The sequence below is a fragment of the Phacochoerus africanus genome, chromosome 7, assembly GCF_016906955.1.
Source record: "Phacochoerus africanus isolate WHEZ1 chromosome 7, ROS_Pafr_v1, whole genome shotgun sequence".
NCBI lineage: Eukaryota > Metazoa > Chordata > Mammalia > Artiodactyla > Suidae > Phacochoerus > Phacochoerus africanus.
In genome coordinates, this window is record NC_062550.1 from 91957276 (window position 1) to 91980983 (window position 23708).

The 23708-nt window shown below is 42.9% G+C and overlaps 1 protein-coding gene across 1 annotated transcript in view; it reads left to right on the forward strand.

Moving 5' to 3' along the window:
- Window positions 1-22020, forward strand: part of FGD6 (FYVE, RhoGEF and PH domain containing 6) — a 120521-nt gene extending 98501 nt beyond the window's left edge. Inside the window, exons 14-21 of the mRNA XM_047788262.1 lie at window positions 821-900; window positions 6845-6947; window positions 7430-7576; window positions 8574-8676; window positions 10866-10993; window positions 15531-15659; window positions 16589-16737; window positions 20652-22020. Of these exons, the coding sequence (XP_047644218.1) occupies window positions 821-900; window positions 6845-6947; window positions 7430-7576; window positions 8574-8676; window positions 10866-10993; window positions 15531-15659; window positions 16589-16737; window positions 20652-20688 (876 nt within the window). The 3' untranslated portion in view covers window positions 20689-22020. The remainder of the gene's footprint in view (window positions 1-820; window positions 901-6844; window positions 6948-7429; window positions 7577-8573; window positions 8677-10865; window positions 10994-15530; window positions 15660-16588; window positions 16738-20651) is intronic.
- The last annotated feature ends 1688 nt before the right edge of the window (window positions 22021-23708 follow it).

Here is a 23708-nt window from a genome sequence, read left to right on the forward strand (position 1 = left end):
CCCTTACCTCTTCTCTCTCTGTGTGTTACTGTTCCTCAGTCGGTTTATTCATTTTTGTCGTCATTTGTTCCCTCATACGTTAATGCAGTCATCACACATCTACTGAGAACTACTATAAACAAAACATGTTATTGGTTTGGTGGAAAATTCAGACATGAATTGAAGCCCGATTGTTTATGTCTCCCCTTTACTCCCTTCCCCACCCCCACCCCTAGGAGTTCAGCACCTAGTTAGGAAGCTAATGGGTGATGGGGAGAGTGATGGTAGGTCGGGGATGGGTGTCAGCAGCCAGGGTGTGGGGCAACCTTAGCTATGCTGCAGAGATGCGACTTTCTTTTTTTCCTTTTCTTTTCTTTCTTTTTCTTTCTTTCTTTCTTTTCTTTTCTTTCTTTTCTTTCTTTCTTTCTTTCTTTCTTTCTTTCTTTTTCTTTCTTTCTTTCTTTCTTTCTTCCTTCTTCCTTCCTTCCCTTCTTTCCTTCCTTCCTTCCTTCCTTCCTTCCTTCCTTCCTTCTTTCTTTCTTCTTTCATTTTTTGCTTCTTAGGGCTGTACCCATGGCAGATGGAGGTTCCCAGGCTAGGGGACAAATCGGAGCTGCAGCTGCTGGCCTACCCCACAGGCACAGCAACACCAGATCTGAGCCACGTCTGCAACGTGCACCGCAGCTCGTGGCAACGCCAGATCCTCAACCCACCGTGCAGGGCCAGGGATCGAACCCGAGTCCTCATGACTACTAGTCAGGTTCGTTACTGTGGAGCCACAGCAGGAACTCCTCGATTTTCAGTAGGATGAGTCTGCTCCAATAGTTCTGCTTTCTTGCAGGTCAGAAAACCCACCCAAGAAGCATATCAGAATGAATTAAAGATTGAAAGCGTAGAACGTTCCTTCATCCTGTCAGCCAGGTAAACTTTAAAAACATGTATGGATGCACATTTGCCAGTATTATGGGGTCAGACATCTCCAGTGTTTTCCACATTTAGGTTAACCACTCTGCTTGGTTTTTGTCTGTTTATTTTGGCCACGCCTGCAGCATGTGGAAGTTCCTGGGCCAGGCATCGAACCCAAGCCACAGCAGTGACAGTGTTGGATCCTTAACCCACCAGGCCACCAGGGAACTCCTAGACTTATTTTTTTCCCCCTTCTTTCCTAATACCATGAAGTTTACTCTTGATTTACTGTATAGGTAGAATGTCGAAGAGCCAATGGAAGTACAGAGATTTAAATGTTCCTCTGAGTGGAATAATAATGCTGAAAAGGGCTTTGCTCATCTTTTTTTTTTTTTTTTGTCTTTTTAGGCCCACACCTGCAGCATATGGAAGTTGCCAGGCTAGGAGTTGAATTGGAGCTACAGCTGCCAGCCTACACCACAGCCGCAGCAACATGGGACCCGAGCCGCATCTGTGACCTACATCACAGCTCACAGCAATGCCGGATCCTTAACCCACTGAGCGAGGCCAGGGATCAAACCCGAGTCCTCATGGACACTAGTTGGGTTCATTACTGCTGAGCCACGATGGGAACTCATTTTCTTTTCTTTTTTTTTGTCTTTTTTTTGTTGTTGTTGTTGTTGTTGCTATTTCTTGGGCCGTTCCCGTGGCACATGGAGGTTCCCAGGCTAGGGGTCGAATTGGAGCTGTAGCCACCGGCCTACGCCAGAGCCACAGCAATGCAGGATCCGAGCCGTGTCTGCAACCTACACCACAGCTCATGGCAACGCCGGATCGTTAACCCACTGAGCAAGGGCAGGGACCGAACCTGCAACCTCGTGGTTCCTAGTCGGATTCGTTAACCACTGTGCCACGACGGGAACTCCCGGAACTCATTTTCTTAAGTGAATATTTCAGATCCTTTTGTGATGATACGTAATTTAAAAAAAAAAAAAATCTAGTGTTTTGTAGATTACTAGGAAGCTTTCATGTAACATAAAATCTGTGAGGTAGATACAAAAATGAGGAAGACTAAGTTATGGAAATACTGAGTTGCTTTGTGAAGGATCACAGCTGGCAAAGTCAGGGTACGAATAGAAATGTTTTGCTTTTAAATCTGATGTTATTTCTGACACCACATTGCCTCAAATTGGAACTTACAGTGACTGATGTGGATATCAAAATATATTGCCATCATGTCAGTCAAGCGCTCAGGAGACCTGAAGCTGTGTGACTCAGGCTCATATGTTATTCAGTTATTGGCCGAGTGGCAGACGTGGATGTGTAGCCAGATTTGACTGGTGAAGGGAGAGACACCCACAGCCATAGTTTGTTCCACTGCTGGATCTGGATGACAAGTCTGGGCAGCTCTCAGACCTAACCATGGATGTAATAAAAATTGTAGGAGTTCCTATCATGGCTCAGTGGTTAATGAATCTGACTAGTAACCATAAGGTTGCAGGTTTGATCCCTGGCCTGGCTCAGTGGGTTAAGGATCTGGCACTGCTGTGAGCTGTGATGTAGGTCACAGACGTGGCTCAGATCCCGTGTTGTTGTAGCTGTGGTGTAGGCCAGCAGCTGTAGACCTGATGCGACCCCTAGCCTGGGAACCTCCAGATGCTGCAGGTGCAGCCCTTAAAAAAATATATAGATATAGGTATAGATATAGATAGATAGATAGATAGATAGATAGATAGATAGATAGATAGATGTATAATCTGGTTGCTGTGTGGAGAGTTGTTTGGGAGGGGAACTGAAGGGATGGGTGATGGGACACAGGAAATCGGGGCGGGGCTGGGGGACGCCGAGCTGTGCCTCCGGCTTGCCCAGTGTATTGGGTCATGGTACCATTCGCTGTGGTGGGGAGCGCTGACTAGGAGAGGTGCAGCTTTGGGGCAGAAATCAGATACTTGGATTCAGAGGTGCGTATTGACTAGGAGAAGCCTGTGAGTCATCAGAATGGGCTCAGCAAGAAGGCAGTTGATGTCAGATCCGGCTGTCAGAAGGAGGACTGGATTAGAGGCGTGTTATCAGCTCATCAGCTCAGGGATGACGACCACAGCCAGGAGCCTGAGCGAGGGTGCCCAGAGACACTGACTCTCCTAACATTCCCCCGTTCACGCTGTAGTCATCCCTTCTGCAAAGCCTTCCCTGCCACCTAAGTAAGGGGATTTGCTCCTGTTATCTATCTTAATAGAGTAAGTACTTATTTTTTTGTCTCACCTCAATTAGATAAGAGCCCTTGCAGGTGAGGTGTGCTTTGTGTGGCCAGTTCATGGCATAGTACCAGCCCATAGTAAGCTCCCAGGGCATGGTTTTTGTTTTTGTTTTGGGGGTTTGTTTTGTTTTGTTCTGTTTTTTATCTTTTTAGGGCCACACTCACAGCATGTGGAGGTTCCCAGGCTAGGGGTTGAATCGGAGCTGCAGCTGCTGGCCTACGCCACAGCCACAGCAACACGGGATCCAAGCTGCATCTGAGGCCTACACCACAGCTCACAGCAACACTGGATCCCCATCCCACTGAGCAAGGCCAGGGATTGAACCCGCGTCCTCGTGGATACTAGTCGGGTTCATTAACCACTGAGCCCCGAGGGGAGCTCCCCGAGGCCTGTTACCCAAGTGAACTGGAGTGACATGGCCTTTGGAGCCCAGAGCAGCATCCCACAGGTCACCCGAGAAGTAAACAGTGTGGCAAAGTCTAACACACCCAAAATCCCTTCGATTGTAGAGCTTTTCCCCTTAGAAGTTCTGGTTTAAGTGGGTTTTGATGTGAGGAAGATGCCCATTCTTCCGCTAACCAAGTCGCAAAACCAGGGCTAGAGTGTCTGCACTCGATGCTGCAGGCAAATGTGTGTGGTCTGTGAGAAATGTGTTATCAAGAGCCGGGACACATTGTTTTGGCAGAAACCCCACCCAAGAGAGAGCCAGCGCTAATTAAATGAGAGAGCAGCATATGCGACGTGATTCGCTCAGTCGAGTCACATTCCACGCACTCCCAGGGCTCCAGAAACATCAGATGGCAATCCTCAAATTAGCTCTCTGCCTCTCTGCTTTCTGTCTCCTTTTCCGGTGAAAAATTGGGGCGGGAGAGAGGGCAGGGGTGGAGGGGGGATAGTGATATTTGATGAATGTTTCCTCGGAACCTGAACCTATTTCTCATCGTGTGGTTCTTCAGAAAACAGGGACAGAGGCCAGGGGTGACGTGGTGGCGAAGAGTTTAATCCTTAGCCACGCTTGGGTCTCCCACCCAGTCCTCCCCAGTCCCACAGCCTGTTAGCCAAAGTGCCTGGACTGGGAGTTCAGGCTTGGTGGATGCAAACTGTTGGGTTTAGAATGAACGCGCAGGGAGGTCCCACGGTGGCGCACAGGGCACTGGGTCCCGTCTCTTGGGAGAGCACACGATGGGGGAGGATACAAGGAAGAGAATGTGTCTGTGGTATGGCCGGGTCCCTCTGTAGTATTGCAGAAATTGGCACAACACTGGAAATCAACTATACTTTTAAAAAAAATCTGAAAAAAAACAGAAAAAAGAAAATCATCTTACCGTTTGAATCCTCAGATTGCTTATCTGCAAAAGGTAATGGTGTGTGATGTATGGATTGGGGCAGGGGGTGTAAGGTCCAGTATATTCCATAGGGTAGCTCTGAGGATGAGATGTGATGACATTTGCAAAGGAAGCATTTAGCACAGTTGGCTGATTTGCGCTCAACATTAAGTAATGGGCAGCTCGTTGGGGCGGCGACGATAGAAGAGTAGACATAACTGAGGCGGATTTTGTTTGGTTTAGAGAGAAAGGGGCTCTTTCTGTTTTACTTTGCTTTTAGTATCTAACGAAACTTCAAGAAATACACTAGTTTTAAAATTCCATTTGTATACCATGTGATGTCACTTATGTCTGGAATCTAATATATGACACAAATGAAATTACCTACAGAACAGAAACAAACTCATGGCCATGGAGAACAGGCTTGTGGTTGCCAAGGGGGAGTGGGAGGGAGTGGGGTGGACTGGGAGTTTGGGGTTGGTAGATGCAAACTATTGCATGTGGAGTGGAAAAGCAATGAGGTCTTACTGTATAGCACAGAGAAATAGTCTATACAATGTGAGAAAAAGAATGTGTGTGTGAGTCATATATATATATATACATACACACACACACAGCTGGGTCACCTTCTGTACGGCAGAAATTGACAGAACATTGTAAATCAACTATAATAGAAAAAATAAAAATAATTCTTTTTGCAAACCGGATATCTTCCTTTTAATACCCATATGAGTGCATATTCTAAGAGGCACTTAAGCCATTTAGTAGGAAGGTACATTTCTGAGAATGATTGTGGGGAAGGGAAGGGAAGTGGTTTTTTAAGCGCCTCCTCGACCTGCTCAGGATTCATCAAAATATGCCTATTCACATCATCGTTTATGACGGAAATTTTCATTTTAAAGTCTTGGAGGGTGGCATGCTCACAGCATGTGAAAGTTCCCAGGCCAGAGATTGAACCTGCGCCACAACAGCAACCCCAGTTGCTGCGGTGACAGTGCCGGATCCTTAACCTGCTGTGCTGCAAGAGAACTCCTGCTTTAAAGTTATTGTTTAAAAGTTCAAACATATTTAAAATCAGAATGAATAATACAATGAAACTGCATCTTCAGTTACCCAGATTCAAAAACTACCAAGATTCTGACACAGATTTTCCTCTTTTCTAAAGTATTTTAAAGCAGATTGCAGCTATCAGATCATGTCACTCCTACATACTTTAATACGCTTCTCTGGGAAAAAAAAGCACATTTTCTTATTTAATCACAGTGAGAGGAGTGCCTGCAGGGCAGGACCCGTTATTATGATGGATTGTATTATGATGGCGTTTTAAGTTTATTATTAAATTCTCTGTCTCTGTCTCTCTACAAACAGACACACACACATACACACAACCTAAAATGTGCCTCTCACTCTTGAGTCTGCAAAACAAAATCTGCTGATACTAATGATGATTCTGAGTTACCATAGAATTTTTTAAAGAGGAAGTTATGGTTACAAAACCATAGAATAGTTATTCCTTTTCTGAGCAGGCTCTCCCCCTATTTGGCCCCTTTCCATACGTTTGAACCACATGGCTCCTGATGACTGAGAGTGAGAACAGCAAATGTGATGGGCTGATTCGGTGGAAGAGCCCCAGTAGCCACTAGAGTTTATTTCCCCTGTTAACCACTCCTTAAACATCTGTTTATGACACTAAAAATGTGTTTCCTTTACTCCGGCACTCTTTCTAGAATATTTAGTAAAGTATTAAACTAAACATGTTTAATATTCACTGCTATAAACTTGATTTTGACACTTGATTCCTTGGATTTTTTTTTTTTTTTCCTTTTTTGGCTGCCCCAAGACATAAGGGGTTCCAGGGCCAGGACAGAGATCAGATCTGAGCTGCAGTTGCAGCCTGAGCCGCTGCTGTGGCAACGCCAGATCCTTAACCCACTGTGCTGGCCGGGGATCAAACCTGCATCCCTGTGCTCCCAAGGTGTCACTGATCCCATTGTGCCCCAGCGGGAACTCCAGAATATTTTTAACATCTGGGATTATATCTCAGGAAACTCCTTGGTTGTATAAATAGTCATAATTATTAATTGCATGAATAGTCCTTAAGCCAAACAAAAAATACTTCCAAATTTAGGGGACTTCAAAAGCCATTCAGCAGAAAGCAGTACTCTTGGAAAGAAAAAAAAGCATTGTGTTTGCTAAAATGCCATGTGTTCTGAAATGCCTGCTCTGATTGTTTGCGCACATAAACCTGAGTTGTTGCCTGTGACTGGCATTGTTGGAGGGTGGTAGAGTCTGTTGCTATGGCCAAAGAAGAAGAGGAAAAAGGCAAAGAATAAAAGCCGACATCTGGTTGATAGACCCTTCTTTTGCCCCCTACAGTTCTGCCCCAGAAAGGGATGAATGGTTAGAAGCGATTTCCAGGTCAATAGAAGAGTATGCCAAGAAAAGAATCACATTCTGTCCTAGTAGGAGTCTTGATGAGGTATTGTCTTTCCGTTCTTATGTTTTTTTCCGTGCATTTAAAACAGTTTTTAACCTTAAAGAAACGTTTCCCAGGGGGTTAGAAAAGCAACATGTGCTTCACCGAAGAACTGGAGATGTGCCTATAACTTCAGAGCTAGATATTGATACTGTTAATGTCTAACTAGTCTGTGATAGCGTATGGTACATGGATATTTTTTCTAGTTATAGATCCTCATTGTAGAAAATTTTAAAAACGCAATGTGGCCTGAGGAAGAAACTCATTGCACTACCACAGGCATCTTTTAAAGTTAATCCCACACGAGAGGATTATTGGGAGGCAGCTAAGTTTAATATCCTGAGAACATGAGAAATACGATCGTTCGTATTTCATCCACCTTCTTAATGGTAGCATGAGCATGGTGAGCTGCCGGTGCCACACGAAAAGGCTTGATGTGGTAGTAGACACACACATAGAGATAATCAGACGTCCTTCTTTCACAGGCAGACTCAGAAAATAAAGACGAGGTGAGTCCTCTGGGATCCAAGGCTCCCATCTGGATTCCAGATACCAGAGCCACCATGTGTATGATCTGCACAAGCGAATTTACCCTGACCTGGAGACGACATCACTGCCGGGCCTGCGGAAAGGTGGGCACGGATCACCCTCATCTCCCTTGTGATTTGCGGTAGCTCCGTGCTGGACATAGTGAGGACGCATGGTTCCCCTTGGAAACCATTGGCGGGGGGGCGGTGTTGGGAAGGGGAGATGCTGAATCATGGCTGGTGTCTCCTCTGAATATTTAGGCATGAGGCACTCTTGTTACGGAACTTCCCCTTTCCTATCCCAAGATTACTTTAGAATGTCAATAATAGACAGTTTTCATGTTAAAAAAAAAAACCTATCAAATTTACAGTTAAATAGATGCCCACATTTACAGACAATGATTGACACTGTAGTTCCCATTGTGGTGCAGCAGGAGAAGGATCCAGAGTTGCTACAGCTGTGGCATAGGGCGCAGCTGCAGCTCCGATTCAGTCCCTGGCTCAGAAACTTCCGTCTGCCATGGGTGCAGCCAAAAAATAAAAGAAAGAAGGACACTGCATTTATCTAGGTACTAAGTTATTTAGTAGGAGGCAACTTTTCAGGTTGAAGTTATCGGTAGTGATGTTTCTAAGTCTTCATGACCTTATGAGTAAAATGAACATGGTGACAGTGACATCAGAGAGTTCCTGGAAGGATGTAACGGGTCTTATTTAGAGAGCATTTAGCACAGGCCAAACACTTGGAAGAGATGCAGCAGAGGTGGTCACGGTTCCCACGGTGATGAGCACAGTGGCAGTGACGGTAAATACAGCTTCCATGGGATTCGCTGCGCCCCAGGCGCTGTGCTAAACCTTTGGCCCGCATTGACCCCTTTGGTATGTTCTTTTCTATAGTCAGCCCTCAGTAGTCGTCTGTGGCCTCTCCATCTTCAAGTGTGGTCTTGTGTGCGTTCACTACGTGCCTGAGTGCCATTCAGTCAATTATTGAGACTCAATGACCATGAAAATATTACGAAAAGTAGACAGCAGTACCGATTGTAACGTAATTGATGGTTTGGATGCAAGGGTTATTTTAAATGAAATAATTCCAATGTGTTTTCAGATCGTCTGCCAAGCTTGTTCGTCAAATAAGTATGGCTTAGATTACCTGAAAAATCAACCAGCAAGAGTATGTGAACATTGTTACCAAGAACTGCAGAAATTAGGTAAAAAGTAAAAATTGAACTGAACATTCCTTTATTCCCCAGATGCTTTCAAACGACCTTCTCAGGCACATTAGCAATGTGCTTGGTGATACTTATCTCAAAACATTAAGTATTTTGCTTTTTTAACTTAGTTAAGCCTTCTTGACTCATATTTTGTGCTAATTCCAGGAAAAGTTGGACTGAAACTTATTTTTACTCAGAAAACGGTTTTGCTAAGGATACTAATTGTAGAATTTAATCATTGGATGAGATGCTATGAACGGTTACAAAGGAACATTAATTTGCAAGTAATTTTCAAGTTTCTAGTTTCACAGCTCTGTGCTCATTGCAGATCATTTGGAGTTCCCATTGTGGTTCAGCAGGTAAAGAACCTGACAGTATCTGTGAGGATGTGGGTTCAATCCCTGGCCCCACTCATTGGGTTAAGGATCTCGTGTTGCTATGGCTATAGCGTAGGCCAGCAGCTATAGCTCCAATTGGACCCCTAGCCCGGGAACTTCCATATGCCGCAGGTATGGCTGTAAAAAGAAAAAAGAAAGCATTTTTATCTATCAGTAAAGTAAGTCTCAATGGAAACAGACTAGGTGGGAGTTCCCGTTGTGGCTCATCAGTATCAAACCCCACTAGTACCTCTGAGGTTCGATCCCTAGCCTTGCTCAGTGGGTTACGGATCCGGCATTGCCATGAGCTGTGGTGTAGGTTGCAGATGCGGCTTGGATCTGGCGTTACGGTGGCTGTGGCGTAGACCAGCAGCTGCAGCTCTGATTTGACCCCTAGCCCGGGAACTTGCATATGCTGCAGGTGCGGCCCTAAAAAAACAGACAAACACAAATAAAAACATACTAGGTGGCACTTTGTTAGCCTTGTTCTAATCCCTTTAGTGAGGTTTTGTTTTATATCTAAATGTGCAGCTTTTCACCACATACAAAATGATCAATCATAGCTGCCTGTTCATTATTTGCAAGTGTCCATCCCTACAGTTGCGATGAATGCAGCTCAGGTCACTGTTTTGGGAAGAGATCTTTATAGGTAAATGCATAAAACTTACAGGATCTAAATTTGTAAAAGATTATCCTTCCTACCAATGAAAAATAGCTTTTCATCAGAAAATGAAAATATCTAAGTGCGGACGTGCTATTTCAGAATCCATCTATTTATAGAGGAAGAGTGTACCGTCTGTATACGTTTTCCAGAGGACCCGTCCATCTAAGACTTTGCCCTCCTTATGTTCCTCCCCGTGTTGTCTGGGTATATAACATAGGCTCGACCATTCAAGATTCGTTTTTCAGTCCTTCTCCCTCATCACCCTCGCCTGGTTCCTCAGTAAATCTTGCCAAATGACCCTCTGAAAATCTGTCTTGCTCTGGAGTTCTTCATCTCAGCCCTAGCAAAGGCTTCATTCTTTCATCTGGGCGATGGTCCTAATTTCCTAACAGGTTTGTCTGCTGCGAACCCTTCCTCTTTCCTACGGCCAGGTGTATTTTTCTAAATTCAGTCTGCTCGTGTCACTCCCCAGCCCCAAAGGCCTTTGGTTTCTCACTGCCTAAAAGACAGTCCTGAACACCAGCTCCTTTTCCAGCCTCATCTCCAAGTAGACAATCTAATTTCACATCTCTGTGCTTTTTGCTCATACTGACTCTTCTTCATGGCGTGTTCTTCCGTCTCTTTTTTTGTTTGGCAAACTCCCACTTGTATCTTAATGAGCACCTCCAAACTCTCCTTGTCCTCCCAGCCTGCCCTCAGCCTCTGCAGTCAAAATGAATTACTTCCTCATCGTCTCTTTTAGTCCCTTTTCTAACATTTTGGTCATTGTAATATTACTGTTTGGTCATGTATCTAAATGCTAAATGATCTTGTTAGCTTTTTTTTTTTTTAAGTCAGGAGGGAAGTGTTTTTAATTGAATTTTTTAAGTTGATAGTACAGCCACATGTTTCAGAATTCTAAAGGCACAAAAGGGCAGTCCTTTCATAGGGATTGCCATTGAATAAGCATAAAATCATAGACCCTGGAACGTCTTCCTTGCACTCAACTTCCAGTCATTTATCTTCCTTTCCCAGGGGCCTCAATGTCATAAGTTTCTGAAGTGTCATTTCATGGCTGTTTTATGCAACAGTGTGTATTGGTTTGGATTAAGTTAAATTGCAGAATGCTTACCCTTGGCTACACAAGTGAACCTGGTTTGTTTTAGACCACCAGCACGCCCCAAAGATCGGATCTCCTGGAAATCACAAATCTCCATCCAGCACCTTATCCTCAGTCCTGCATAGTATTCCATCAGGGAGGAAACAGAAGAAGATCCCAGCTGCTCTTAAAGAAGTAAGTGTTTCCTTTAAACCTGAAACCTGATAGAGGCTGAATTATTCATTCCCTTATAATACACTGTTCTTCTTTCATAAAGGAAGCTACCGCTTTAAGACATGCATTTTCGTACTGGCGATGGATACGGCTAAGGCCTCACTATCTGGCTGGATCTCCTTTAGGACCTGAGTCATTTGGAAAATGACCATGAAAATGTTTGGAGAACCTCTTACAGCAATGATAGAAAGTAAAGATAACTTGGACACACAGGAATTTTTTAAATTACTTTAAGGAGGGAGTTCTCTCGTGGTGCAGTAGGTTAAAGATCCAGCATTGCCACTGTAGTGTCTTGGGTCGCTGCTGCGGCATGGGTTCGATTCCTGGCCCTGAAACTTCTGCATGCTGTATGTGTGGCCTAAATAAACACATAGAAATAACATTGCTTTGAGGAGACCCCTTGCCAGAGGGAAGCAGTCTATAGTATATTTGGGGCATTCTATTAGCATTTATTCATTTGCATGGCTTGTTTTTAGTAGTCTTTAGTTGGTTATATACAGCTAACGGTAGGTTGTTCTTCCTTTAAACCTAAAAGAAAAAGAATTTAAGTGATACTAGTCTACAGAGTTAGACCTGCCACTAGTAGAAAACCAGACGCATCACTATTTTCCCGTCCCGATTACCCAAGTTCAAGCAGTCAGCCAGTGTCAAGAGATCAGGCAGGGAGTTCCCACCATGATGCAGTGAGTTAAGGATCTGGTATTGCTGCAGCTGTAGTGTAAGTAACGGCTGCAGCTCAGATTCAGTCCCTGGCCCAGGAATTCCCATGTGCCACTGGCCTGGCAAAAAAAAAAGAGAGAGAGAGAGAGAGATCAGACAGTACTGCCTTTCTGGTCACTCCTATATTGATTAGTTTATTAATTATTTCCACCTGTGCTAGTTTTTGGCCAGGAGAGTAGAGTTTTATTTTTTTATTTCTTATTTTATTTTTTGTCTTTTTAGGGCCACACCTGCAGCATTTGGAGGTTCCCAGGCTAGGGGTCTAATCGGAGCTGTTGCTGCTGGCCTACGCCAGAGCCACAGCAACGTGGGATCCGAGCCGCGTCTGCAACCTACACCACAGCTCACGGCAACGCCGGATCCTTAACCCACTGAGCAAGGCCAGGGATCGAACCCGCAACCTCATGGTTCCTAGTCAGATTCGTTTCTGATGCTCCACGGCAGGAACTCCAAGAGTAGAGTTTTAAATTTTGTTCTCTTGCTTGGTTACTGTGGAGGTTTTCTATCATGGAAAGTATAAGCAAATAACTACATATTAGACTAAAATCTTGTTTCTTATGTAAAGTTGGGTGTCTTTCATCATGGCCTTTGAAATACTGGGAAGTGATTTACAGATAATCTCAGTCAATAGTTAAGAACAGGACTTAAAGTTCCATTTGCCGTGTTTCACATGGAACTGGTTAAGCCAATAGAGTGAATATTCGGAACTCTATCTCTTCATCACACAGTTCCTGAATCTAAATCTACATCCAGAAGCTTAAACTTTCTTAAACAACTGAAATAATCTTCAGTTCTCTGTAATTTTTTGCCTCTTCATGCTGATATCACAGTTTATAAATATAATTTTTACATGTGCCCCCCTCTTTTTTGTTTTTGTTTTTGTCTTTTTTTGCCATTTCTTGGGCCGCTCCCCTGGCATGTGGAGGTTCCCAGGCTAGGGGTCTAATTGGAGCCATAGCCACCGGCCTACGCCAGAGCCACTGCAACGCGGGATCTGAGCCGCGTCTGCAACCTACACCACAGCTCACGGCAACGCCGGATCGTTAACCCACTGAGCAAGGCCAGGGACCGAACCCGCAACCTCATGGTTCCTAGTCGGATTCCTTAACCACTGCGCCACGACGGGAACTCCCTGCGGGCCCCCCCCCCATTTAGTCTAAACTCCACAGCATTGGCTACAAAAACTCTTTATGGTCCACAGACTAGACTCAACCTAATTCCAGTTATTTTTTTGTTTGGTTGGTTTTTTTTCAGGGCTGCACCCTTGGCATATGGAAGTTCCCTGGCTAGGGGTCGAATCAGAGCTACAGCTGCTGGCCTATACCACAGCCACAGCAAGCTGGGATCTGAGCATCTGTGACCTACACCGGTCCCTGCAATGCCGGATCTCCTTACCCAATGAGCGAGGCCAGGGATTGAACCCACATCCTCATGGATTCTAGTCAGATTCATTTCCACCGAGCTATGAAGGGAACTCCCCATTCAATTTCTTATACATGCTGCAGATGCAACCAAAGGAAAAAAAAAGTGTGAATCCTTGAAGCTTACCCAAACTGTGTGGAATCAGAAACTTTAATGAGCATTCTTGGTGATTCAGAACCATTGCTTTGGCTCATTTGTGGCTCATTTAATTTATCCAGTTCAGTGCTATAAAAGTCAAATGCTGGGGGTTTTTTGTTTGTCTTTTGCTTTTTAGGGCCACACCCAAGGCATATGGAGCTTCCCAGGCCGGGGGGTCTAATCAGAGCTACAGCTGCCAGCCTACCCCACAGCCACAGCAACAATAGATCTGAGCCGTATCTGCGACCCACACCACAGCTCACAGCAACTCTGGGATCCTTAACCCACTGAGCGAGGCCAAGGATCAAACCCGCAACCTCATGGATACTAGTCAGATTCACATAACATAAAATTAATCATTTTAAAGTATACAATTCAGTGGTATTTGCTGTATTCACAAGGTTGGAGTAATAGTAGTATCCCGGTGTCACTACATTTTAAGAGAAACTCCTTTGAAGATAAATATTCTAGTTTTTTTTTTTTCTTAATTGTCGATAGTCTCATACAAGGATTTATTTCTGTATACAAGTTTACTTGCATGTAACAGATATTTCTAATGTACCATTAGATATAAATTTTCCACTACACAACATATCATCCTTTTCATGAAATTTGTAAGAAATTAATACAATTACTACGTAACTGAAGATTAATACAATTACTACCTTAAAAGTTCATAGAGCACATTTCTGTTCATTTTCTACTGCTATGTAACAAATTACCACAAATGTAGGGGCTTAAAACAGCACACATTTATTATCTCAGGAACTTAAATGGGATCTCTGCAGGATGGCAGTCAAGGTGCCAGCTAGGAGGCTGACTCATGAAGGGGCTGCCTGCTCCTGGAGGCTGCCCTCGGCGCCTTGCCACATGGGCCTCCCCAGAGGGCTGCTTACTTCTTCAGCCAGCATGGCATACAGTTTCTAAAGCCAGTCTGCTAGCAAGATGAAGTCCTTTTTTTTTCTTTTTTTTTTTTTTTCTTTTCAGGGCCGCAGGGGTCAATTGGGAGATAAAGCTGCTGGCCTATGCCACAGCCACGCAGGATCCCTGACCCTGACCCACTGAGCAAGGCCAGGGATCAAACCCTGGCCTCAGGGATACGAGTCAGGTTCATTTCCACTGCACCACAGTGGGAACTCCAGGATGGAGTCTTACGTAATGTAGCATAATAATTATGGGAGTGACAACCTGTCACCTTCACCATATCCCACTGGTTAAAAGCAATTATAGGTCCTGGCCACCCTGGAAGGGAGGAGGTGGTACAGCAGCCTTGGGAGGCAGTTCCTAAATTTGTCTTTTATAGCTCATCTTTTCCCATATTTAAAAAGAAAAGTTTTCAACAGCCAGATTATACTCATTGTACCTAGAGATTAAACCATTTTCAGCCTTCTGTGAAGCAAAATAAGCTTCTTTTCTTTCAGGCCAAAATTTGAGGAGCAGAAACTGGTCCTTGAAATCACCATTAAAAATAGAATTTTCTCTTTACTTTTATGTTGATATAGTTTTTAAAAGTCCAGAAAGTTATTTCACGAACAGAGTTAAAAGTTTAAGTAATTTACCCTAAGACCCCCGAATAAGAAAAGCAATACACAACACATACAGCCCCCCAAATACAGCTTTATTTATTTATTTACTTTGTCTTTTTAGGGCCGTACCTGCGGCATATGGAGGTTCCCAGGCTAGGGGTTGAATCGGAGCTGTAGCTGTTGGTCTATACCACAGCCACAGCAACACGGGATCCGAGCCATGTCTGCCACCTACACCATAGCTCTGGGCAACACCAGATCCTTAACCCACTGAGAAAGGCCAGGAATCGAACCTGCATCCTCATGGATGCTAGTCAGATTCATTTCCACTGAGCCACGATGAGAACACCTGAAATACAGCTTTAAAAAGGCATTTTTTTACCTTTGGAATTATTGCTTATCTCCTGGTGAACACAGGTAAGCCCACAAAGAAACATACACATGCACACACAGTTAAACCAGGTAAAATTCTGGAATTGCTTCTAAAAGGAAGGGTTTTATGCTTATGGTAGTGGCAGGATTCAATTTGTACAGTAGCAGACTTTGAAAATAAACAATTTCATTCTGAAACATTATATTATTATTACTATGGTTATTGCTTTCAGCACCAGTGATCAAAAGCAATTTTGTTACTTTACATCTTATTTCTGTCTATAAATCATTAAACCGTGTATGGGGTTTGCTTATCTTAGGTATCAGCAAACACAGAAGATTCTTCTATGAGTGGCTACTTGTACAGATCAAAGGGCAATAAAAAACCTTGGAAACACTTGTGGTTTGTCATAAAAAATAAAGTGCTGTATACATATGCTGCAAGTGAGGTAAGAGCTGAAATCTGAACATGAATAATTTGGGGGTCTTGTTATACTGTGCCACCTGAAAATATTTACAATGTTTGCTTTATTTGTTTTGTCTAGGTTTTTCATTTTGCTTTGCTTTTAGAAGGGGACATGTTGCTGTTATTTTTGACATGAACAGTGTCCTTGTTTTGTATCTAAAAAGCTCTTACCGGAGTTCCCGTCGTGGCGCAGTGGTTAACGAATCCGACTAGGAACCATGAGGTGGCGGGTTCGGTCCCTGCCCTTGCTCAGTGGGTTAAAGATCCGGTGTTGCCGTGAGCTGTGGTGTAGGTCGCAGACGCGGCTCGGATCCTGCGTTGCTGTGGCTCTGGCGTAGGCCAGTGGCTGCAGCTCCGATTCAACCCCTAGCCTGGGATACTCCATATGCCGAGGGAGCGGCCCAAGAAATAGCAACAACAACAACAACAACAAAAAGACAAAAGACAAAAAAAATAATAATAATAATAAAAAGCTCTTACCCCAAAATGTTAGGAATTGTCCATAGTGTTAAAATGTAAGTTTTGGGGGTCTCATATGACGACTGACTCGTTTACAGAAGGTAGAAGTTTAATGGGACTGGGGTATATCACCTTTCTGAGCTAAGTTTTCTGCATCCAGAAAATTTAAGTAATATAATTACCTACATCTTGTGGTTGTAGGAAATAATGTGAAGTTCAGTGGATATGAACACACTGAAAACTGTCAGCACAGTGTCTGGTTCGAGGGCTCGGTGGGGAGGCTCAACCCAATAAATGTTCTTGAATAAATGGAAAGTGGGTAAATTGCTAGAATTACCATTATTTTACATATATGTATATGGAATTAAATTGGAGCTATAGAGATCAAGAATGTGCAGATCTGAATTTTCTGTCAATTGAAAACCCCCCTCCCTTTGTGTCTTTGTAAATTAGGATGTGGCCGCTTTGGAGAGTCAGCCTTTACTCGGATTCACGGTCACTCAAGTCAAAGATGAGAATTCAGAGTCTCGAGTCTTTCAGTTACTGCACAAAAACATGTTATTTTATGTATTCAAAGCCGATGATGCGCACTCCGCTCACAAGTAAGTAATTGAGAAAGTCTGTTTTTCTTTCATACGTGAGATTTCAAGTTGTTCCTTTAAGTGATTGATCTTAAAAAAGAACCTCCTTCCATGCATAGGGTCAGTGAAGAATTTAAAGCGGAGATCCAAATTAGAAAGCTGTAACATAGTATTCGCATTCTTTGGCCTTGTGTTAAAGACAGGCAAGAGGACGTGGAAAATTTTCAGGAGGCAGAGGGGGAAAGAAAAATAGGTAGTCCTGTCCAAAATATTTTGTGTACCCGCCCGCTGAGGAAGCAGCATGATGCCGCTGTGCTGAACTAGCGAAAGGGAAGCCGAGGTATTTGACCTCTCCTCCAATGAGGTTAAGAATCTTCTCTGGAAACCTCCTAGGCCTCTGGCAAGCCAGGGATTCAATGGTGCCTCGGAACAGCGGGAGTTGAAACAGCTGCTTGCCGACTGACTGCTTTGGGGAAAAGGTCAGACGCATTAAGAGGCCCCCATGCTGTTCCAGGGGCTGAGTAGAAGGAAATGGATATTTTAGATGAAAAGGCTGACATGGTGTCTTCAAAATTCCAAGAATATTTATTTAGATGTCGTGTGGTTGCTTAACAGAGAGACGCATATCTCTGTGAAACCAAAGTCCTCTCTGAACAAAGCAGTTCTGTTCACTTCTATGTCATTTGATTTTTTTTTTTCTTTTTTCTTTATTTTTTGGCTCTACCCATGACATGCGGAAGATCCTGGGCCAAGGATCAAACCCACACCTCAGCAGTGACAATGCCAGTTCCTTAACCGTTAGGCCACCAGGGAACTCCCCAGTGATTTTTATTTCTTGCATTTTTCAAATTTCTTTGACTTTTATTTTGACCTCACAAAATACACATTTTTGTTTTCCCTAAGAGATGCTGACGTTTTCCCAATAGGCTTAAAAAGCACACAAAGATAAAAAAGAATGCTTTAAATAGGGAAGGTTTGTCATTTCTTAAGGCAGTTAGAATTAATGTACCAGAGTTATATATGCCCCTGAACGTTAATCAGGTACTGTGTTACAAATACTCAATCAGAGCTGTTGTTGTTTTTTTTTTTAGTCTATATTAGGATACAGCCATGCACAACTGTTACTCTAAATCATTCCTTTTGTGTACTGAAGAATATTTAAAAATTATGACCCAACTATTTTTTCTTTAAAATTACTTGGGTAAAATAGTAATTGACCTAATATTCTCTTAGATATTGTATTTATCATTATTTTTATCTGTATTCATTGTTAAGCTGATAAGCGTTTGAGTAGACATCCTTTTCTGTTTTTTTCTTTCTTTCTTTTTTTTTTTTTTTGGTCTTTTTGCCATTTCTGGGGCCGCTTCCACGGCATATGGAGGTTCCCAGGCTAGGGGTCGAATTGGAGCTGTAGCCACGGGCCTACGACAGAGCCACAGCAACGTGGGATCCAAGCTGTGTCTGCAATCTACACCACAGCTCACGGCAACGCCGGATCCTTAACCCACTGAGCAAGGCCAGGGATCGAACCCACAACCTCATGGTTCCAAGTTGGATTCGTTAACCACTGCACCACGATGGGAACTCCTAGACATCTTTTTCTTTTTTTTTTGTCTTTTTGCCATTTCTTTGGGTCGCTCCCGCAGCATATGGAGATTCCCAGGCTAGGGGTCTAATCGGAGCTGTAGCTACCAACCTACACCACAGCCACAGCAACTCGGGATCCGAGCCGCGTCTGCAACCTCCACCACAGCTCACGGCAACACCGGATCGTTAACCCACTGAGCAAGAGCAGGGACCGAACCCGCAACCTCATGGTTCCTAGTCGGATTCGTTAACCACTGCGCCTCAACGGGAACTCCAACATCTTTTTCTTATACCATTAAGTTAATACAGAAATCCCTTCAAGACAGAGTTGAATGCACTTGGGTGAAGGGATTCAGCTTACGTGTAATTTAGCATTAATACAGGCTAAATTATTGAGGAGTTCCCTGGTGGCCTAATGGTTAGGACTTAGCACTTTCACTGCCACAGCCCGGTTTTGATCCCTGGTCTGGGCACTGAGATCCCACATCAAGCTGCTGCATGCTGCTGCCAAAAAACCCAATGCAGCCTAAATTATAAGTTGCTCTCTGAGGTTAATAAGATCATGGGTTGCTCTCTTTGCACATTACAGAATGTGAAAGTGTGTGTGGGTGTGTTTTCTTTTTTGGCTGCATCATATGGAGTTCCAGGGCCAGGGATCTCAGCTGCAGCTGTGACCTAACCTGGATCTTTTAACCTACTGTGTGGGGCCAGGGATTGAACCTGCATCTGAGCACTGCAGAGAAGCTGCCAATCCAATTGTGTCACAATGAGAACTCCTAAAGTGTGGTAATTTTAATGGAAACTTTTGACTTTTTTTTTTTTTTTTTTTTAGGGCCGCACCCATAGCATATGGGGGTTCCCAGGCTAGGCGTCGAATCAGAGCTACACCACAGGCACAGCAACACGGGATCTGAGTCACATCTGCAGCCTACACCACAGCCCACGGCAGTGCCAGATCCTTAACCCACTGAGCAAGGCCAGGGATCGAACTCGCAACCTCATGGTTCTTAGTCGGATTCATTTAATGGAAACTTTTGCCTTTTTCAAAACCTTTTTATTATGGTGTAACATCTATGTCACTTGCATATTAAATTTAATTTTTAATTCTTTAAATTTAATCACAGGCTGCTTTTACTAATTAAATTTAGTGATTTCAAATGTTTATGGTAAGTTGTGAGGCAATTAGACTATGAGGGAAATACAAAGAAGTTACCTTGAAGTGTCTTCTGAATAATTGTGGCTGTATATGTTTTCAGATAAAAATTTGAGACAAACGAATGTTAGAAAGACTTCTATGAAACTTTGAGACATTTTTATATTGCATGCAAACTTCATTATTTATTTACCTATTTATTTTTAGGGCTGAACTCATGGCATATGTTAGTTTCCAGGCTAGGGGTCGAATCAGAGTTGCAGTGGCTGGCCTACACCACAGCCAGAGCAATGCCAGATCCGAGCCACGTCTGTGACCTACACCGCAGCTCACAGCAACTCAGAGTCCTTAACCCACTGAGCGGGGCCAGAGCTCACACCCACGTCCTCATGGATGCTAGTCAGATTCATAACTGCTGAGCCACAACAGGAACTCCTGCATGCAAACTCTAGATCCCCTGGGAGTAGACTACTGGAGGCTAGATTCCCTTTCATTGAAAATATTAGAACAAGTGTGGACTATGGATGCCCAAGGAATCTCTGGTTTGTAGAATTAAGGATGAGGATATAGGAGTTCCCGTCGTGGCGCAGTGGTTAATGAATCCGACTAGGAACCATGAGGTTGCGGGTTCGGTCCCTGGCCTTGCTCAGTGGGTTAACGATCCAGCGTTGCCGTGAGCTGTGGTGTAGGTTGCAGACGCGGCTCGGATCCCGCGTTGCTGTGGCTCTGGCGTAGGCCGGTGGCTATGGCTCCGATTAGACCCCTAGCCTGGGAACCTCCATATGCTGCGGGAGCGGCCCAAGAAATAGCAAAAAAAGACCAAAAAAAAAGGATGAGGATATAGGGACAGAGCTGGTATTCCTAAAAACGAAAATGGGGTTGAAATAAAGACCTTTGCAGATATATCCACTTCCCAAGTCAATTAAATGGCATCACTAGGGCCTCATAGAGCTTTTACATGCAATGGCCCCTTCCTCATGTCATGTAGAAATAAGAGTTGCACCTTGCAGGCCAAATTTTGGTCCAAATTATGAAATAAAGGGTAGTTCTTATACATACCGAATTCTCGTTTGCTATAGAAAGATCTCACATATACTGCTAGGGTGACTGAATCCACAGGCACAGCTGTTGTCCATATTGTCTTAACATATGTTGGATGATTGCATTTTACAAATCTAACAAAATTCTCTTATAGGTGGATAGAAGCATTTCAGGAAGGCACGATATTGTAGCTGTGTTGGTTTCATCTCTTGTGTGATTCCAAAGGGTGGACTTTCATCAGAATAAATACAGTACAAAAATTTTATATAAATGAACACTGCCAAGATAAATCCAAAATCTTCATCAAAGAAATTATTTTGTTAGGTATATGGTAATTTTTTAAATGTTTGTTTTTATGTATGTTATTTATTAAAATTTTGATGTTTACTTAATGGTCAGAATTGTTTCTGAGACTCACACTGAATTCTAAAGTAACTTTTCTTTAGAAACCAGAAAAGTTATCTTAATACTGTATATTGTATTAACTTTGTGACACAGTCCATACTGCTTTCTCAATGTGTTTTACAGCTGTTACTTTGTAACATTCTCACTAGTGATAAGACTTTGTAAATAAAAAACACACATCAAGGAGCAAAGTTCCATGCAGTGTTTGGTTCGGAAATTATGACTTAATGAAAGTGCTGAAAAAAAAAAAATGCATGTCTTTGAATCAGTAAATTTAGATGAATTTTTGTATCTTTTAATGGGAAAACACATGGCCAGTTTCTACCTCAGTAACTGTGAAATGAAATTCCAGTAAATTATCTAAAGTATTTCTAGTGTTATGTACCTCTTTTGGAATGCGATAACAGAATCTGAATTTTTATTTAATTGGACTATGAGTAGGAAAAAGGATATTTTCGTTTGCAAGGGAACACAAATAATCAACTCTCTGGCCTTTACATTATGTCTAAGCTTTTTTTAAAAATTACCATTTTAGGGAGTTCCCATCGTGGTACATTGGAAACGAATCCGACTAGGAACCACGAGGTGGCAGGTTCGATCTCTGGCCTCGCTCAGTGGGTTACGGATCCAGTGTTGCCGTGAGCTGTGGTGTAGGTCGCAGACACGGCTCGGGTCTGGCATTGCTGTGTCTGTGGTGCAGGCCGGCAGCTGTAGCTCCGATTGGACCCCTAGCCTGGGAACCTCCATATGCCATGGGTGCGGCCCTAAAAAGACAAAAAAATTAAAAAAATAAAAACTACCATTTTAACACAAACATAAATGTATTATTTCTTTTAAAAGCAAAATATGGCAAGCACTGTATTACATAATGTCCCTTGCTATTGTAAGAGTTCTGACCACAAGTTAGTGGTGATATTTGTATCTAAAAAGAGGGCTATATTTCCTATGATACTGTGATTTTAAAAATGAACTAGACTACCATATCAACAAAAGCACAGATTCTAAGCCAGTATTAGGTGAAATTGTATAGTATTCACTTTTAAAGTTTTTTTTTTTTTTTATGCCACTTTATGTTATGTCCTCCTTGGTAATTTTAAAAAATATATATTTTTCTTTAACCAACTGTTGGTGACCTCATTAAGAGGGGCTTCATATTCCTAATTCTGGTGCTCATACATATGAACTACTCTGTACGTTAAATTGTTGATGAGCAGAAGTAAAATGAGGTTAACACTATGATTAAAATCATTCCTGATGTTTATAATATATATTTATTGACTGAGCTTAAACTATAAATTATAAGGCAAGGTTATCAGCAGAATATTTCATTAAAGGGCACAGGAAATTTCCCTTCTGCTTTTATATAAAGCATTTCCTAATTCAGGAGAATATCAGTGATTGCCAAGAGAATGAATGAGTGCCTTTCGGAAGCCTTCTGGATGTTTGTTCCAGCACTAGGATCTCTCCCAAACCCAGAGTTGGCTGCTGTGGTTTTTCTGGCTATTGCCTGCTATGGAATCATTTTAAACCCTCTTGCGTCCTCACTCAAAGCCCTCACATCCTGTCTCCCGTGTCTTTGTCCCCTAGTTCAGCTGACACTTCTTTACAGCTCATGTATTTTGACCAAGACAGCATAAACAAGGCTTCCATGTTAAAATCCCTGCAGTTTTTAGTGCATCCTTTTTGGAGACCAAGGTTATGCTTTATAAAGTGTGTCCTTCTGCTTCATGGGGGCTAGCAGTTTGCAAAACATAAAGTCATTTGAAGTTCCTCCCTCCCGATCTTACACTCTCCACCTGCTGACTACAAAGTTGGGTTTAATCAGAATCTAAAAATTATCTGCCAAGGCTACTACTGTGTCTTCCAACAGTTGGCTGAGTCAAGAACCAGTTAAATATTTAAATATAAGAAACAGTGCACAAACTTTTAGTAATTCTCGTAACTACATGTGAAACTCATGTGCTAGCTGTTGACTTAGCCCCATGGAGAGCTTTGAAAAATATGAACTATCCCCTTTTAAAGAAGCTTTCAGTTGAGCACACATACCCCAAAAGATGTTTTAAACGTGGAAGAGTATCATATCCCTTCTCCCCCTTATCAGTCCTTCATAGCTGACTGAAACTGACCAGTTATTTAAACTTGCTCCTTCCATATCCCATGAGAAACAACTATACGCATTTTGTCGTGAGGCTACTTTAAAAAACAACTCTTGATAGCTAAAATTCTAGTGGGAAAAAAAAAAAAGATTGGATGCATTCTGTAATTGAGAAAATACAATAAAACTTAGATCCCACGGATACTGTATTTACTACACTGATTCATGTGCTTCCATCAAATCCTTTTATTCATGAGGAGACAGAGGAGCATATTTTATAAAGCTGAGCCCGAAAGGATGCTGAAAGAAACCTTGGACAAGAGATGCCAGGTCACACTAGAGAAGGCTGGTGTTCTTCGTATGTGTCTCCAGCAGGTGTTCCTTCTTTATCCGAGGCAGCTGCAAATGCAGAGGCCCCACCAGAGTCTAGGAAAACGAGAAGGGTTACCTTTGGCATCGTCCTACATTTCTGAACCTCTCTCCAACTCTTTTCCCCTGTTCCCTCGTGTACCCAGTCTCTTGCCCTCTGCCCAAGATGCTTAATCAAAAGTCCTTTTAACCAAAAGCTTGCTTCCTTGTGTATGTAACATGTAAAATGAGATCGTCAGAGCAACCCATGTTTACTACAAAGGTGTAATGGAACAACGAAGCAGAGAAGACAGTTTTCAAGGGCAGTTTTGTTAGGCAAATGAATATTTTATATTTGGTTGG